Below are 15,757 nucleotides of genomic sequence, written 5' to 3'. Positions count from 1 at the left end.
GAATTTGTTCCAAGAAAAAAATAATAATAATTCAAAGCTGTAAAGCTAACATAGGAGCAATGTCATTTTCCCAACTACTGACAATTTCTCTGTCTCCTCAGTTTTACTATGGTTTGACCATTGGAAATTTAGACCTTAATGTTTCGTCCAATTTACTGTTCATGCCACTATATATAAAATAACCTAGTACTATCTTGTTCATATGTCCATTTTACCGAGATTCTCCGTTTAGACAGAGAATAGGGAGTTTTTACGGGTGAATTTTTAGGAATGAGAAATGAAATAGATGGTAGAGATGGGATGGGGATGAAAAAGCTAGTCATTCCCGCCCGCCTTGTAAATGTCTCTAAATGTATATTCATACGGACATATCGTTATGGTTGAATTATTTTGTGCGTCGAGAAAATATTTATATGATAAGACAGAGAAGGAATTTTTTTTCTTTTGTGTCAAAGATAATGTTGTCCTGTCTCTTCACATTGGCTCATGGAAACTTGAAATTACACCGCTGTCCTTTTCACACTCAGACAAAGATCTCACAAATGAATGGCTTTCAATTGAAACTGAAAAGTGCAGATTTGGAAACTTTGTCCAGCAGAATAACAAGTTCATTGCAAATCTTAACTCTTTTAAAGAGGAAAGATGAACATGGTGACGCGGAGGAGCTTGTGTTACAGTCATCTGCATCGGAACCGACACGTTTGAAGGTGTGGATGGCACTATGATAGGCGTTATCTTTGGTGTCTTGATGTTTTTATAAAGAATTTATGCTTAAAGGGAGCAATATCATACCACCCTGAAGGAGTGGTTGTTCCTGACAAGTATGAGATGTCAGCAATATCATACCTTTAGGTGGAAATTTTGGTTGTTTTGGTGTCCTCATTCACTTTTTTTTAGCTGGGGGAAGGTCTTTATGAGAATCAGCCCTCACTAGCAGCACGACCACCACCAATTGACATTCTATGACCTTTTTTCACACTCTGAGGCTTTAAAGGGCGCGTTTTGACCCAAAAAGTGCCTTATGTTCACCAATTAGAGAGTAACCCTGTTATGGTTCGGCTTCTTTGTATTTTCTCTGTCCTATTTTTTGTGCTCATCTAGATCGAGTGTGTGTTGTTGTGCGGTTTTAATAGTGTTTGCATTGTCCTCAACTCCAATATAGGCAGGACACAAACAACATATTATTACCCCCTTAATTAGCTAGTGTGGGACTCCTTCCAAACAATCCTTCCCTCGAACAAACTACAGCATAGAGCCTCTCCTGAGGCCAATGAAGCCCTGAACAACCTCTCCTTAATTGAGGTTCGACTCTTTTCTCTGGAGCCCTCGAACAAAGTAAACTTTTTGCTCGAAACTTAGTCACTTTTTTACTACACCTTCGAGGCTCACAACTTTTTTGTTCAACATTTGAGGATTCTATTGACATGGCTAAGTTAAGGGCATCGCTTAGATACCATGTTAGAAATCACGAATCTCCACAATGGTATGATATTATGATATTGTTCACTTTAACATAGTCCTCACTTCAAATAAAGTAAACCCTATAGCCTCTCTTGATGCCTATAAAGCCCTTGAACAACCTCACTTTAATTGAGGCTCACTCTTTTCTTTAGAGCCATCGAACAAAGTACACATTTTGTTCGACACTTCAATCACTTTTTGACTACACCTTCGAGACTCACAACTTCTTTGTTCGACATTTGAGGATTCTATTGACATGACTAAGTTAAGAACATGATTCTGATACCATGTTAAGAATCACGTATCTCCACAATGGTATGATATTGTCCACTTTGAGCATAAGTTTTCATGGCTTTGCTCTTGGTTTTTCCAAAAGGTCTCGTGGCAATAGAGATGTATTCCTTACTTATGTGCTAGTGATGAACTTGGAATGTTACATGTGTTGAGTTATACGGTGATATTATATTAAAAAAATGAAAATTTTAAAATAATTATTATTTAAAAAAATAATAAATCCTAAAAAATTACTAATAGAAAAATAGAGGAAGATTATATGATGAAAAAAATGATATAATTTAATATTAAAATTAGTTTTTTTTCTCAATTTTCATATATATATTTTTAAATTCCTTAAATTATCCGACGCTTCAGATAGTACCCTAAAGAACAAGAGAGCAAGAAGGCTCACGAAACGCCATAGCCAGAGCCAACCACAACCATCTTCTTTCTAAGTTATTAACTCCTTCGGGAGCCTGCGTCCAGTTTCCGACCAAAATTGAGCTTTCCTTAGCTTCTAATGGCGGCTACTCCAATGAATTCTCTCTCGCTTTCCCATGTCCCCTTCTCCCTTCCAATTCAATCTAAATGTCACTCTTTAGAACAGAAAACTCTATTCCTTCCACTCAGCCCCTTAACCGAGCTGAACCTCGCAATTAAGCGTTCTACTGCCACCCATCCGGTCCCCAAGTTCAGCCGTCGCGCCACCACTGCCACTGTATCATTTAGCCTCCCGGCTTCGTAGGATTTGATTGCCACTCTTGCTTGAGTTATTGATTCTTTTTCAAGCCCATATAACTAAAAAAATTTATCTGATTTTGCAGGAAACCCGAGGGCATTTCCCCTGATAAACTCCCGAAGTAAGTCTATTCTCAAAATTTCCCCCATTCAATTGGCGTTTTTCTGCTGCATGTGTTGAGCTTTAATGGTGTTAATTGGAGCTTTTTTGTTGCTTTTCTTCATAATGTTGAAGGTTATGTTCTAATTGAACCAATCTTTTTGAAATTTAACGAGGGCTGGTGATATTTTAGGTTGAATTTTAACTTTAGTCCTTATCAATAAGTTTAGGACTTCAATTTTAATCTTTAAGGGCTTCTTTGGGAGGTTTGCAATTAATTTTAAGGACTGCAGTTGATAAAACTGAAAGGTTAAAATTGTTGTGCATTTGAAACTACTCGCAGACATGTTGAGCCAAGTAGAATGATTTCTTCTTATCTTTCTCCTTTTGGTTGTGTTTCTTTTTTTCATCTATCTAAGTTGATTTTCCAGGATGTTAGCACATCATAGCTGTTGAATCATTTGTTAAATGACTTCTTCTTCTTCTCAGCATTAGACTGCCAATTAATGCAGAAATGATATTGGTGTTAATTGGGATTATTGTTTGTTGAATTTGTGATGTATAAGATGGTCGGCAAGAGCAATTAAGTCATTTGCAATGGCAGAATTAGAAGCAAGGAAACTCAAATATCCAAATACAGGCACAGAAGCATTGCTAATGGGAATTTTAAATGAGGGTTAGCAGCCGTTCCAACTCTGAAATCATTTATTATTTACATCTAAATTTGGACTTTCAAATTGATATAGTTTAGTTGAATGCATTTAAGTTGAGAAGTATCTGAATTTTGAACCTTCTTTTTTAAGAAAAAAATAGGCTAAAATCTAGATCGGCTACTTTGTCCCGCACCCCTTTCCAGCATTGTTTCATGATATCTTGCATTGTCATCTGATATCCCTTATGTTCAGCTTCAGATTGTTTTTGGAAGACTTATTTATGTTAAGAATTCGACATTGAAGCTTATGTTCATGTCAACTCCTGTCAGCTGATGATTATGAGTAACCTATCTTTGACAGTATCCTTAGGTCACTGGCCACATGCTTTTTGATTGTCCTTATGCTTAATTGCTACCAAGGACCAATATACTGAAGTCAATTGACAATTTTCATCCTTGTTCAGTGAAAAAAGGGGGTTAGGATATAAAATAATAAACTATAGGTGCATTTTCATGGTTGCAATCTACTCTACTGCTTCAGTGCTTGATAATTTTCATTTTCCTTAAGGTATATTTCTTTCATTTTTTTCAGGAACAAGTATAGCTGCTAAGTTCTTAAGGGCTAATGGAATTACACTTTTCAAAGTAAGAGAAGAAACTGTCAAGCTACTTGGAAAATCTGACATGTATTTCTTCAGCCCAGAACATCCTCCATTGACTGAACCTGCTCAGAGGGTGCTTGATTGGGCTGTCGCAAAGAAAGTAGAGTCAGGTGAGATCATGCTTCCTAATCATACAGCAAATCCAATTCTTATTTCTCCTGTAATTGAATGATCATACTTGTGTTTTCTACTTAGACCTCTATGCATGCTACTTCTAAGCTTCCATTTTAAAGAATGAGATGTTAGGATGAGTTTTGACTCCTGATCGAATCACATTTTTAGTATTTCCTATTTCTGTGTTCAAACAAGGACCTAATTGGCAGATGAAAACAGATGAAGGGAGGTTATGCGTGTTTCTGTCAGACCCTTTGACTAATTGAGTGGGAAGGAAGTAAATCAAATAATTCTTCAATTTCCAGATTATGCTACCTGTGACACTTAAGTAAAGGATGGATACATGAATGAATCGGGACCATATCCGAATGAGAGTGATCTTGAGGATGAAATGACTAAAAAAAGCTTTAAAAAATTGAAAGTTACTATACATACCAACAAAGTGCATCTTCCTTTGAGATGGCTCAATCATAGGAACTCTTAAATTAGGTGTGCTTTGTTTGAAACAATGGATGACCTCTTAGAAATTTTTTCAGGAAGTATGTGAGTAAGGACAAAACATGCTGAAAGAACTTGTATTGGTCTGTGGGAATAGTTTTCATTCTTAGAAGTAAGAAATAAGTAACGTGACCATGTTGTAGGGGAATGTCGGCCCATTAGGTGAATTTTGGGCATGGAGACGTTACACTAACCGCAATAGAATAGTGAATAAATGCTTTCAGGATGATGCTTGCCACATTTAAGTGGCTGCTACTTCTATCAAAGAGTTTGGAAGCTATGTTGCCTACAGGAAACAAAGACTTGTTGTAAAGCACATATTTTCTCATTTAGCAACAAGCACCCACATGCAAAGATTTTTGCTGACCTTTTTCACCATTTTAGCGAAGAATGACTTCAATACATCTTATTATCTATTTATTCATAGAACATGTACAAATGTGCACAAGTATGTGTGAAGTTCTTAATTGTAGATTTTGACCAGAATGATTATGACGTGCACTTTAGTCTGTACTTTTCTTATGGCAGTCTTCATTTATTGAGCCTAAGATATTGCATGCAGGTCAATCTGGGGAAATAACTGTAGGTCATTTGCTTCTTGGCATTTGGTCAGAGGAATCAGCAGGTCGCAAGATCTTGGCCACCCTTGGCTTTGATGATGAGAAAGCGAAAGAGATTGAAAAAACCGTAAGTGTAAAGTTAATTTCATCTAGCTAGTAAAACCCTCAGGATTTGATAACACACTCCAATAATACATCTTTATTGTTTCCAGGTGGACAAGGATACAACTTTCAGTAAATCGATCGTTTAGGAAGATGTGATGTGATTTTCATATTTTCGTCAATGAAATCCTGACAAAGAAACCCCCAAATGAGATTCATATGATTTGGACCTTTGTGCATTCATTTGGTGATATAGTGATTTGCCTGTTTAATCAGCACCTGCCGTTCAACGTAATCAGCTTCATTTGGAATTGACTGTTGCTCGAACTTGTGGAGTGCTGGTATGGTACGCTACATTTAAATGGTCTCAAATTGCTTGCGGGACATAGTTTTCTTTACTGTGGCTTTTTTTGGACAAGCGACCTGAGTTGAAAAGGGAAATAATAAGCACATAAGATTCTTAATTTAATCTTTGCAAGACATCCTCGATTATTTTTAAATTTGAGTATTTAAAACTTTATCTTTGTTTCTTTTATGCTTCTTCATTTATGGGCTCCACCTGCCAAAATTCTAACATTCTGTACATTTTCATATCTCTCACCGGTTTAAGTTTGCTCTCAAACTTTTTGTCCGAGTAAATTCTTTTCTAATAATGCCCTTGCTGAAACTTCAAGTATTATTTTGGATGTTCAAATTGTATAGTAATATTCGAAAATAGTGAGTCGAAATTCAAATAGTAATGGGAAGTCTTAGCAGCAATTTGTTAGATATTATTTGATCAGCTATTTGGTAGATATCCATTATAAAGAGGCACACCAGGTATTCAATATTTTAAATTTGAACTATTGTTCGACTTGAGAGATTATTGTTAAGCTGGGCCCTTTAGCATTGTTCTCATAGTTTAGTGCCATATTGAGTTAGTGGATGTAGATTTAATAATGAGTGCATTTTATAGATGTATATTGATAAACATGATCCCCATTAAATGTTTCCACACTACCTATTTCTTTTTGTTCGATTGTATTCAACAAGTTGAATGAAAGTCTGATTTTCTCTGAATCTCTTTATCCCAAATGGAGGTGGGGATTTCTTGATGTCTGTTCTTCTGGTTGAATTTGGTGTTTGTTGATATGATATGATTGCCATGATGAAAGGGACCAACTTTAGTGTATCGACGTAGGAATAGATCCATGTATCAGGAACAACCATTTTTTTGTCATTTCAAAGTTTCTAAAAGCATTCTGATTCACAGCCATTAAACGAATGCATTGTCTCTGGTCACTTTCAAGTCACTAGCCAAAAACTTGAACAGTAACAAGTTTGTCTGCTTAAGACTTCGCATCTAGTCCATCTGCATAGAGTTTGCCACATGAAGCAACCTCATCTTTTTGACTTTTGCAGGAGTTTGAGTGAAAGTTGAATGTGAAATTGTCTGTCATTTCTTCTTTTCCCTTTCTTTTTGCTCAAATGGGTTTCTTTAGTGACCTTTTCTTTTTCTTTTTCAACCATTACCCCCCCAATAAAAAAAAGTCTTACCTGATTTTATTAATTCTTATCCTATAACTCTAGGGAATGATGTTCTGCTCCCTAACCATTGATCCAATTAGTGTCAAAGTGTATATCACCTTGGATCTGATCAGTGAAGCTTAAACTTGCACTGTTGCTCCAAGGTAATCATCATTCCCCTAAGAACAATCATATGATTATTTCCATTTCAGCTATGAATTACCTGCAATAGTATCATTTATGCTGGTTATTTCTGTTCTTTTTCCCTGTCAGAGATGCCTTGTTCTTGATTTTCTCATAGCAACTATGTTCTTGTTTTAGTTTATATGTACAATAAAGTAAACGTTCGAGATGATAGAAATGTGATCCAGAAAATAGCGGTCGACAGTCGAAATAAAGGGAAAAGGAAAGAAAATTTATCTTCCAAACCTTAGGATCAAAAGTGGATAACAATGAGGTATATCCTGAAGAAGGAAAAATGAGGGTGGAAATGGAAGGTAGAAGAAGCAGGGAAAGTGGGGGAAGAATGTGTGCCATTGGTAGGACCTTAAGCACATGTAAATGGAAAAGGGAATAATTGTGTGTTGAACATGATGATGGCACACGTGCGCATTAGGTCACCCTTAGCAATAAGAAACCAAGAGGAAAAAAGAAAAGGAAAGGCTTAGCATAATCTCATTGGGTATGTTCTTAAAGTGTTTGTTCTTTGGGGCCATTATCTTTATGGGTATGTCTTGTAAAAGTGAGGCAAAACCTCCTCAATTTATGTTCAATAACGAGTAGCCCCCCTTCTCTCCCCTCCTCCCTCTCCTCTTCTTTCAAAAGTATTATATAGAATGATAGAAATTGTATTTGTAATCTTAGGGTCAAAAGAAGGTGTAGTAGTGGGAATCTTAGCATTGCACACTCAGGTCGCTATCAATGCTAACGAGAGGCAAAATGAATGTTCGGTTTGACATAAGATCAAAAGAATAAGTCTTTGTTTCTTGCTTTTCAAAATTATGAGTATTACTTTAATTTATCGTCAGTGACTCAGCCATATTAGGTGAAAGTTAAACACCGTTAAGATATTATTTGTACAAGGATGAATGACCAGTTCATGTTGGCCTTGCATTTTTTATCTCGTCAACTATTTTGTATCAGGTTAGTCATTGCATACTCAAGAACTTTATGTCAATTGATAAGTTCGTGGGCATAATAAAAAAATTACGAAACTTTGAAATCTAAATCGAAAACAAACCAATAATTCATNATTTTTTTTTTTTTTTTTTTTGTGGTTTCACTTGAATGGATGAAGATGAGAGAGAGGAAGCATTAGAATAGTTAGAAAATAATGTCACATCACCCCCACATAGACATGGATGATTAGGCCATGCACCCATTATTTAATATTGAAAGCAAGCAAGAGCACCAGCCTATGAGAACAGAAGACTCCTCAATCATCTTGTCCACCCATGTTCACTGTGTGCCTGCGTGCGTGCGTGCGGAGCGGCGAGTGGGCGCGGCGTGGCTGGCCCTGCCCTGCCCACGCCCACGCCCACGCCCTCACCCCCCTCCACCTCCAAGCACCTCACGCATGCCTCCAACCCAATTATTCACTTAACACCTCTTCAATACCAACAATAATAACACTAAACTTGTCCTTATAATATTCACCTTTTTACCTAAATATGTTATCTTTAGAGCTTAGCTTAGTAATTTGTTACTACACACCTCTATGAATTAACTAAACACATACTTCAAACTTCAAGAGATTGGTTAAAACAAAGAGAGATTTGTAGGTTCTTAACAATGAACCAATTGTAAGACGACAAGTGGCGAATCGGCCCGCCTTCCAAGTTTGTAGGTTCTTAACAATTGAAACACATGGGCAAAAGCATGGGGGAGGGCTTCCTTTGCCTACAATTCTTCTAAGAAATCCCCACAAATTAATGTAAACAAACCTCCCCCATTGTTTCACATCCCTCTCTTCCATGTGCTCTTCTTGGCTCCTATTCCCATTTGCCTCTTCATGCTCCCCAACTCTAACTTCGATTATAATTACTTTTAGAAATGTTTAATACGTTCATCTGTCATTTCTTATTTTGTGTTTAATAGGTTCTTAATAGAGGTAAATTCATCTAAACGAGACAATCTCCAATGAAAGATTTTGCTTTAGACTAGCCCTTCAAGGTCCTTCATCCCGGGCTTGGGTTCAAGAAGCCTCCTCAACAAAAATCTCTACTTCTTTCGATCAAGATCAATGTCCTATCAAATTTTGTTTAGACAATTTCGAAAGTTCAGAGACTTGTTAGATACAAAATTGAAAGTTCGTAGAACCCAATCTCAAATTTTTACGAGAGTACTCTCTTTTTTCGTTTATAAAAAATAGAATAATGAAGTAATCATTCCAAATAACACAAAAATCTCTCAATCTCACTAGAAATTGAAAGCAAAATTTGCAGCTTTGCTTTAGCATTATTCATTCAATACTCAATTTCATGTGTCTGTCTAACAAAAGGGTAGAGAGAGAAAATTATAAAGGGTAGAGAGAGAAAATATTAAGGGTAGAGAGAGAAAATATTAAGGGTAGAGAGAGAAAGAAGGGCACATTTAGAGAGAGAGAGAGAGAGGCCTGAGGGGTTTAGTTTAAGAAGGGTTTGCCTAATCATTTACCGACAACTCAACAACAATATCTTCCACTGTTCTTCCATTGATACCCAAAAGCTCAACCATACATCAAAAAATAATACAAATACATTGTGATCATCATCATCATCATCAACACGCTCATCTAACCCAAACAATTTTTATATTAAATTATCAATTTCGTTTTAAAATTTTTAGTTGTCCGACGTTAGATACCATTTGTAACCGCTTTAGGTCACCACCAGTAGATATTATCTACTTTTGCTCGTCACATATCATCATCAGCCTCATGATTTTAAAACTCGTCTACTAGCGAGAGATTTTCATACCTTCATAAGGAACACTTTGTTCCCCTCTCCAACCGATACGAGATCTCACAATCCGTGTTGAGGATTATTGGGAGTGAGTCCCACATTGGTTAATTTAGTAGAAGATCATGGGTTTATAAGTGAAGAATACTATCTCCATTGGTATAAAGTCTTTTGGGGGAAGCTCAAAGCAAAGCCATAAGAGCTTATGCTCAAAGTGACCAATATTATATCATTATGGAGAGTCGTGATTCTAACATGGTATCAGAGCCATGCCCTAAACTTAACCATATCAATAGAATCCTCAGATATCAAACAAAGAATTGTGAGCCTCGAAGGTGTAGTCAAAAGTAACTAAAGTACTTTGTTCAATGACTCTAGAGAAAGGAGTCGAGCCTCGATTAAGAGGAGGCTATTTCTTTATTATTATTTGTTTGCTTCATTCAATCAAAGAGAACTAAGCTTGCCGTAGTACTATACTATATACTATATCCCTCCTTTATCTTCATTTTTTAAAATTGTCACATCCACCACCTATTCTCTCACATTAAATTAAAATATCCACATTTTAATAATTCACTTTCCATACCGAATAATGAAAAATTGTTCATTGAACAAACACAACTCTTCTGTTTCCCCGATGATTAGATCGATCATAGGCTGATAAAATTCTAACGATGATCAAAACAAGACAGCGTTTTAAGAATCTAATAATGGGTTAAAGAGAATTTTTCGAGTTGACGTGTACCATTAGTAAATGTTTTTGATGACCCATGTTAGAAAGAACGACATGATAGAGTAACAATAGTTATCACACAGTATGACAAAGACGTGTCAAGTCCAAGTTAGGATGTTTAAAGATAAAGAAAAGCATTTTTTTTAATATGAATGTCGTGTTTGATTAATTACAAATTGAATAATAAAATTAAAAAGAAGTTAAAGAGATAAACCATAATTAAAATGGGTAATACATGAAAACATGCAAATTAACAAAAGAAAGAAGCCAAGCCAATAACGACATGGCCTTCAATTATTATATTATCTTTTTAATAATTAAAAAAATTGTTTAATTTTTTAATTTTTTAATTTTTTAATTAAACATATCCCAAGAAATAAAAAGGAAAAAAAAAGTGATATTATTGTTCACCCCACGCTCATCCCAAGCGTGTGTTGGGCTGAACCCACTAGAAGACAAAGTAGCCTTTATTTATATATTCCCACGCGCTACGTGTGTGACTCTGCTTATTTCTTAATTGTGTCTATTTTTTCTATTTTTTTCAAAAATTTATATTTATATATTTCATGAATTTCTTTAATAAATTTATATATATATATATATATATATATATATATATATATATATATATATATAAATTAAAAGTATCATAAACACCCTAATTGCCAAAGTGAAAAGAAATTGGGTTGAAGTTCAGTATAGAGTCATACATGTTAGATGAATACGACTCTCCACAATGGTATGATATTGTCCACGTTTGAGCATAAGCTCTCGTGCCTTTGCTTTGAGCTTCCCCAGAAGGCCTCATACACATAGTATTCAAACATATTAATCAACGTGGACTCACTCTCAATAATCCTCAACAATGCATGCTCTTGAGTACTCGGTGAACAAGTCAGTCGTATGAAAATTGTAAGTTGCGAACAATTCAAACATAAGAACAGACCACAGTCGTGTATGAGAGAAAATACGTTGAAAACGATTTATAAGAAAGCAATGTTCCACACAGGTAGAAAGAATTGACGACTAATCACATCCTCTACAGTGCATTATGGTGCATTTGAGGTGTAGACATGATTTTGATGAACAATCATACGATTCGCTAAGCAAATAATATTAAAAAAAAAAAAACAAATAAATAAATAAAAAAGGTGCTAGCTTTCGTTTGTGTTAGCGGTAATAAGATCCCATAGTGGGCGCTCTCGAGACATCCCACGAGCTTTACAACTCCCTCTTCCAAGCCTTCATCTCTCCCAAAATCCCATCTCTCTGCGCAACATGGCACTCGAAACCTGGCTCAGTAAGGTCAAGAACGCCGTCTCCAACAAGTTCGATGTGGTTCGAACCTCATCTTCAACCACCCTCAACACCCAACCCACCACCACCGCCTCCTCCTCCAAGAAATCCCCAAACGTCGGCGTTTTGGCGTTTGAGATTGCCGCCCTCATGTCCAAGCTTTTGCATCTATGGCAGTCCCTCTCCGACACCCACATTATTCGCCTTCGAAATGAGTCTCTTTCGCTCGAGGGTGTCCATAAAATCGTCTCCAACGATGAGCCCTTCCTCCTCGGCCTCGCCTGCGCTGAAATGACTGAAAATCTTCGACTTCTTGCTAACTCTGTTTCTCGTTTGTGTATTAAATGTAACGACGCCGATCTCCGGTCCTTCCACCGGGCCTTCGATGACTTCGCCGACTCCGGCCGCGATCTCCATAACTGGGTATGTTAAATCATCACTCAACATTTGGGTATTTTTCATTTTTTATGATTTTAAAGTGGACAACATCATCCCTTAATTTAGAACAAAGAAATTGATTTAAGGGCTCCAAAAGAAGGAGTCGAGCCTCGATTAAGAGGAGAGATTGTTCGAGGGTTACATACTATATTCGAGGGGAGGATTGTTGCGTTCGTGGGCTCTATAGTGTATTTTGTTAAAAAACAAAAACACCCCGAGAGCTTATGCTCAAAGTGGGTTATTGGGTAGAGTCGTGATTTCTAACCGGTTATGTTTTGATTTACAGATATTGAACGAGAAAGAAATGGAGTGTAGGAACAAGAGGGTGGAGAGATTAGTTACAGTCACGGCGACCCTCCACAGAGAAATGGATGAGGTATCAGTAATGGAAGCTGGTTTAAGAAAAGCAGTAGCGAATTTGCAGTCATGTCAGCAAGAGAACAGTTCGCCATTGGAGCAGAAGATCATCGATCTTCAACAGAGGATCGTTTGGCAGAGACAAGAAGTGAAGTATTTAAAAGAAAAATCCCTTTGGAACAGAACATTCGATACAGTGATGTCAATTCTAGCAAGATCAGTTTTCACAACTCTAGCTAGAATCAAATTTGTTTTTGGTTTGGGTCAATTTCCCTCGTCTCTCCCACGTAGCCTCTCCGCCTCCGCCGCCGTCCACCCACTCAAGAACTTAAACGACAACGGCAAGGAATTTCCGGTGAGTAAAAATGTGTTTTTTGAACCCAATTCGAAACTCCTCAAGCCGCCTATGTCCACTTTAGGGGCCACGGGGTTGGCCCTGCATTATGCCAACTTGATCATAGTCATGGATAAGATGATCAAATCGCCTCAATTGGTGGGCGTGGATGCTAGAGATGATCTTTACTCGATGCTACCGAATAGTGTTCGGTCGGCGTTGAGAGCGCGGTTGAGAGGGGTCGGTTTCACGGCGAGCGATCCGTCGTTGGCCGGGGAATGGAGGGAGGCGATGGGGAGGATATTGGAGTGGCTGTCGCCAATGGCACAGAACATGATAAAATGGCAAAGTGAAAGGAGCTTTGAGCAGCAAAATTACATGGCGCCAAAGACGAATGTGATGCTTTTGCAGACGCTTTATTTTGCTAATAAGGATAAGACTGAAGCTGCCATTACAGAATTGCTTGTGGGGTTGAATTATATTTGGAGATTTGAAAGGGAAATGACTGCTAAGGCTTTGTTTGCCTGCAACAACTTCATTGCCACATGAAAATGGGAGGAAAAAAAACCATATTTCTTGTGATTTTTCTTGGGAAATTCTCATCATCTCAACGCTTCTGTTGTATATTTTATCATACAAAGTGTATGTAAATGATATGATGATTTTAATATGAGAATCAAAAGATGGAAGGAAAAAAGTGATATAGTTTTTGTTGGTTTATGGACTCATGTCGTGTCATTTATAGACTATGTATCAGATAGTGGGTGGACGATCCAACCTCCAACACATGGGCTAGGGTGCAATATCGGCACACCTATTGTCCTTGAAAGACCCATTTCAAAGAAAGTTGCCCGAGACACTCGTCTCGCAATTCTCGTCCCTCACTATGACACACGTACGTGCAACAGGATAATTTGCTTAGGCCATAGGGTGCAGTGGGAGTGAAGAGCTAACACCATGTTTCCCTTAGAATATATTTTGAGGCATTTTCAATCCTCTTCAAGTATAAGTTATTTCGGCGAACTGTCATATGTCATCATGTAGCATTCATATGATGTTCGATTGACACCACATTTAGCATATTTCATATGGACGGACTTGACTCGAGAATCACATGCCCAAATTCCCATTCAGATCCCTGATTTTTTAGGTTAAGGCTTGAGGTCCTACTTCTTATCTTGTTTATGTCTCCCCTTCTCTTTAATGTCTACTCCTCTGTGGTGTGTTAGATGATATATCGTCCTCTTCGGTCACATCATGACACTCATCTAGGCCTTCACTTGGTTGGTCGGATGAGCGCCACTTGAGGGTCGCTGCTTTGGTTGTCGCAACATGAGGGTCCACTTTATGTAGTGTGTTAGATGATGCGCCGTCCTCTTTCGATTCGGGAAAAGCATTCAAAGAACAAGGTAGAAAGAAAGACAAGATGGCATTGAAAGTTTATAAACCAAGCCAAAGGGCAGTCGGTCACATCATGAGACTCATCTCAGCCCTCACGAAGCTCGATTAATTTGAAAAGTAAATTATAATTCCACTAAAAAAAATAGAAAATTTAATTTAACTTAACTAAAAAGATTAATTTGAAAAGTAATTAATGAAAAAAAAAAAAAGTGCAAAAGATCAAATAATAATTAAATTTAGCGAAAACTAAAAACTAAAACTGTGATTGATTCTAAACTCTATATTCAAGCTTGTCGCCCTTGATTTCAATCATCTGTCTACCCAATCTCTCTCGCTCCACCGTCTTCATATCGAAGTTGCATCCATGTTTATCCTCAAATCTATGCATACGGCAAAACAAACCACCGCACCTGCACGAAAACCCTAACAATCCGACCTTCTTGTTGCAGAGTCCGCATCTGTTTTTTCTCGCCGGCGCTTTCGAATCGGTTTCTGAACAACTCGGATTCATCGCAGTTTCCGATTCTGAAACTTCAATACTCTCCAAATCCGATTTGAGCGAATCGTCGGAGTCCTGTCGCCGTTGAGCAACTTCATCGGGTTTCGTTGGGATTGAAATCAGATTTTCTTTAAGAAAAGCAGCGTAGCAGATGGAACACAAGTTGCGAGTCTTCGGATTTCCAAAGAAGCCACAGTTATTGGCGCAGAGTGGTGAGTCGTTCGAATTCTCTGAACTTCCGAAACCAGCCATTTGATCTTCTTCTTCTTCTTCTTCTTCTTCTTCGTTCTTTCTTGTTCTTGATTTTGGTGGTGATTTTGATGTTTGTGTGTTGATTTGGAGCAAGGGCGGAGTCGATTATATAGAGAAATCGGCATGAAAAGATTACTAAAAGAACATAGGAATTGGAAAATAGATTTGATCTTAACTATCTGAATCGAAAATTTGATGTTTATTATTTTTTATCTTTCTTATAACTATTCCCTAATCTAAGAGAGTTCAAATATTTGTAAAGTACTTCTATAATTTTTCAAATCAATAAATATTTTGACGCTAAATTATTTAAAATTGAGAGTTTTTAGATTATTTTTAAAAAATGGCACTTAATTGGGCCGGCCCACTAAAACATTTTGGTAACCGGAATTGGTTGTTTGACGCTTGTTTGTCGATGTTGCCCACAATGATTTTGATTTTGCGGTGTGAATAGTTTGATTGTCGCCCAAGCTCGTTTTAGCATATGACTTGTCGCCCAAGCTCGTTTTAGCATATGACTGTCGCCCAAGCTCGTTTTAGCATATGACGCATGAGTGATGATTTATTAGTTGTCTGTGTAGACATAAGTTTGAAGCTCGGACATCAAACTGTTGGCGTCAGCTCATTAATGTATCACAAAGTATCGTGAGCAACCATAGTCTATCGATTCTTGCATCGATTACCTCACACATTGAGTCTCATTAGTCCCTTTCAACGCATGAGTGATGATTTAATTTTTTGGATCTACAAGTTTGATGCTTAGGCATCAAACTGTTGGTGCCAGCTCCTTATTAATGTATCACAAAGGATTGTGAGCAACCGTAGTCCATCGATTACCT

At 37.3% G+C, this 15,757-nt stretch overlaps 3 protein-coding genes across 3 annotated transcripts; 2 read left to right on the top strand and 1 right to left on the bottom strand.

Annotated features, from left to right (window-relative positions):
- Positions 1-2,106: 2,106 nt before the first annotated feature.
- On the top strand, positions 2,107-5,663 carry LOC111802742 (ATP-dependent Clp protease ATP-binding subunit CLPT1, chloroplastic-like). The gene is made up of 6 exons (XM_023687217.1): positions 2,107-2,478; positions 2,562-2,597; positions 3,142-3,251; positions 3,820-3,999; positions 5,064-5,188; positions 5,274-5,663. Exons 1-6 carry the CDS (start codon positions 2,258-2,260, stop codon positions 5,310-5,312), a joined length of 711 nt encoding a protein of 236 aa, XP_023542985.1. The 5' UTR covers positions 2,107-2,257; the 3' UTR covers positions 5,313-5,663.
- A 5,870-nt stretch (positions 5,664-11,533) lies between these two features.
- On the top strand, positions 11,534-13,486 carry LOC111802192. Its single transcript, XM_023686464.1, has 2 exons — positions 11,534-12,060; positions 12,362-13,486. The coding sequence occupies exons 1-2, from the start codon at positions 11,620-11,622 to the stop codon at positions 13,313-13,315; spliced, it is 1,395 nt and encodes a 464-aa protein (XP_023542232.1). The 5' UTR covers positions 11,534-11,619; the 3' UTR covers positions 13,316-13,486.
- A 900-nt stretch (positions 13,487-14,386) lies between these two features.
- LOC111802400 (zinc finger A20 and AN1 domain-containing stress-associated protein 6-like) lies at positions 14,387-15,148 on the bottom strand. The gene has a single exon (XM_023686748.1). The coding sequence runs from the start codon at positions 14,916-14,918 to the stop codon at positions 14,439-14,441; it is 480 nt and encodes a 159-aa protein (XP_023542516.1). The 5' UTR covers positions 14,919-15,148; the 3' UTR covers positions 14,387-14,438.
- Positions 15,149-15,757: the final 609 nt, after the last annotated feature.

Source organism: Cucurbita pepo, chromosome LG09, assembly GCF_002806865.2.
Source record: "Cucurbita pepo subsp. pepo cultivar mu-cu-16 chromosome LG09, ASM280686v2, whole genome shotgun sequence".
Lineage (NCBI taxonomy): Eukaryota > Viridiplantae > Streptophyta > Magnoliopsida > Cucurbitales > Cucurbitaceae > Cucurbita > Cucurbita pepo.
Note: the sequence above shows the minus strand (reverse complement) of the source record. Positions and strands in the feature narration are given on the sequence as shown.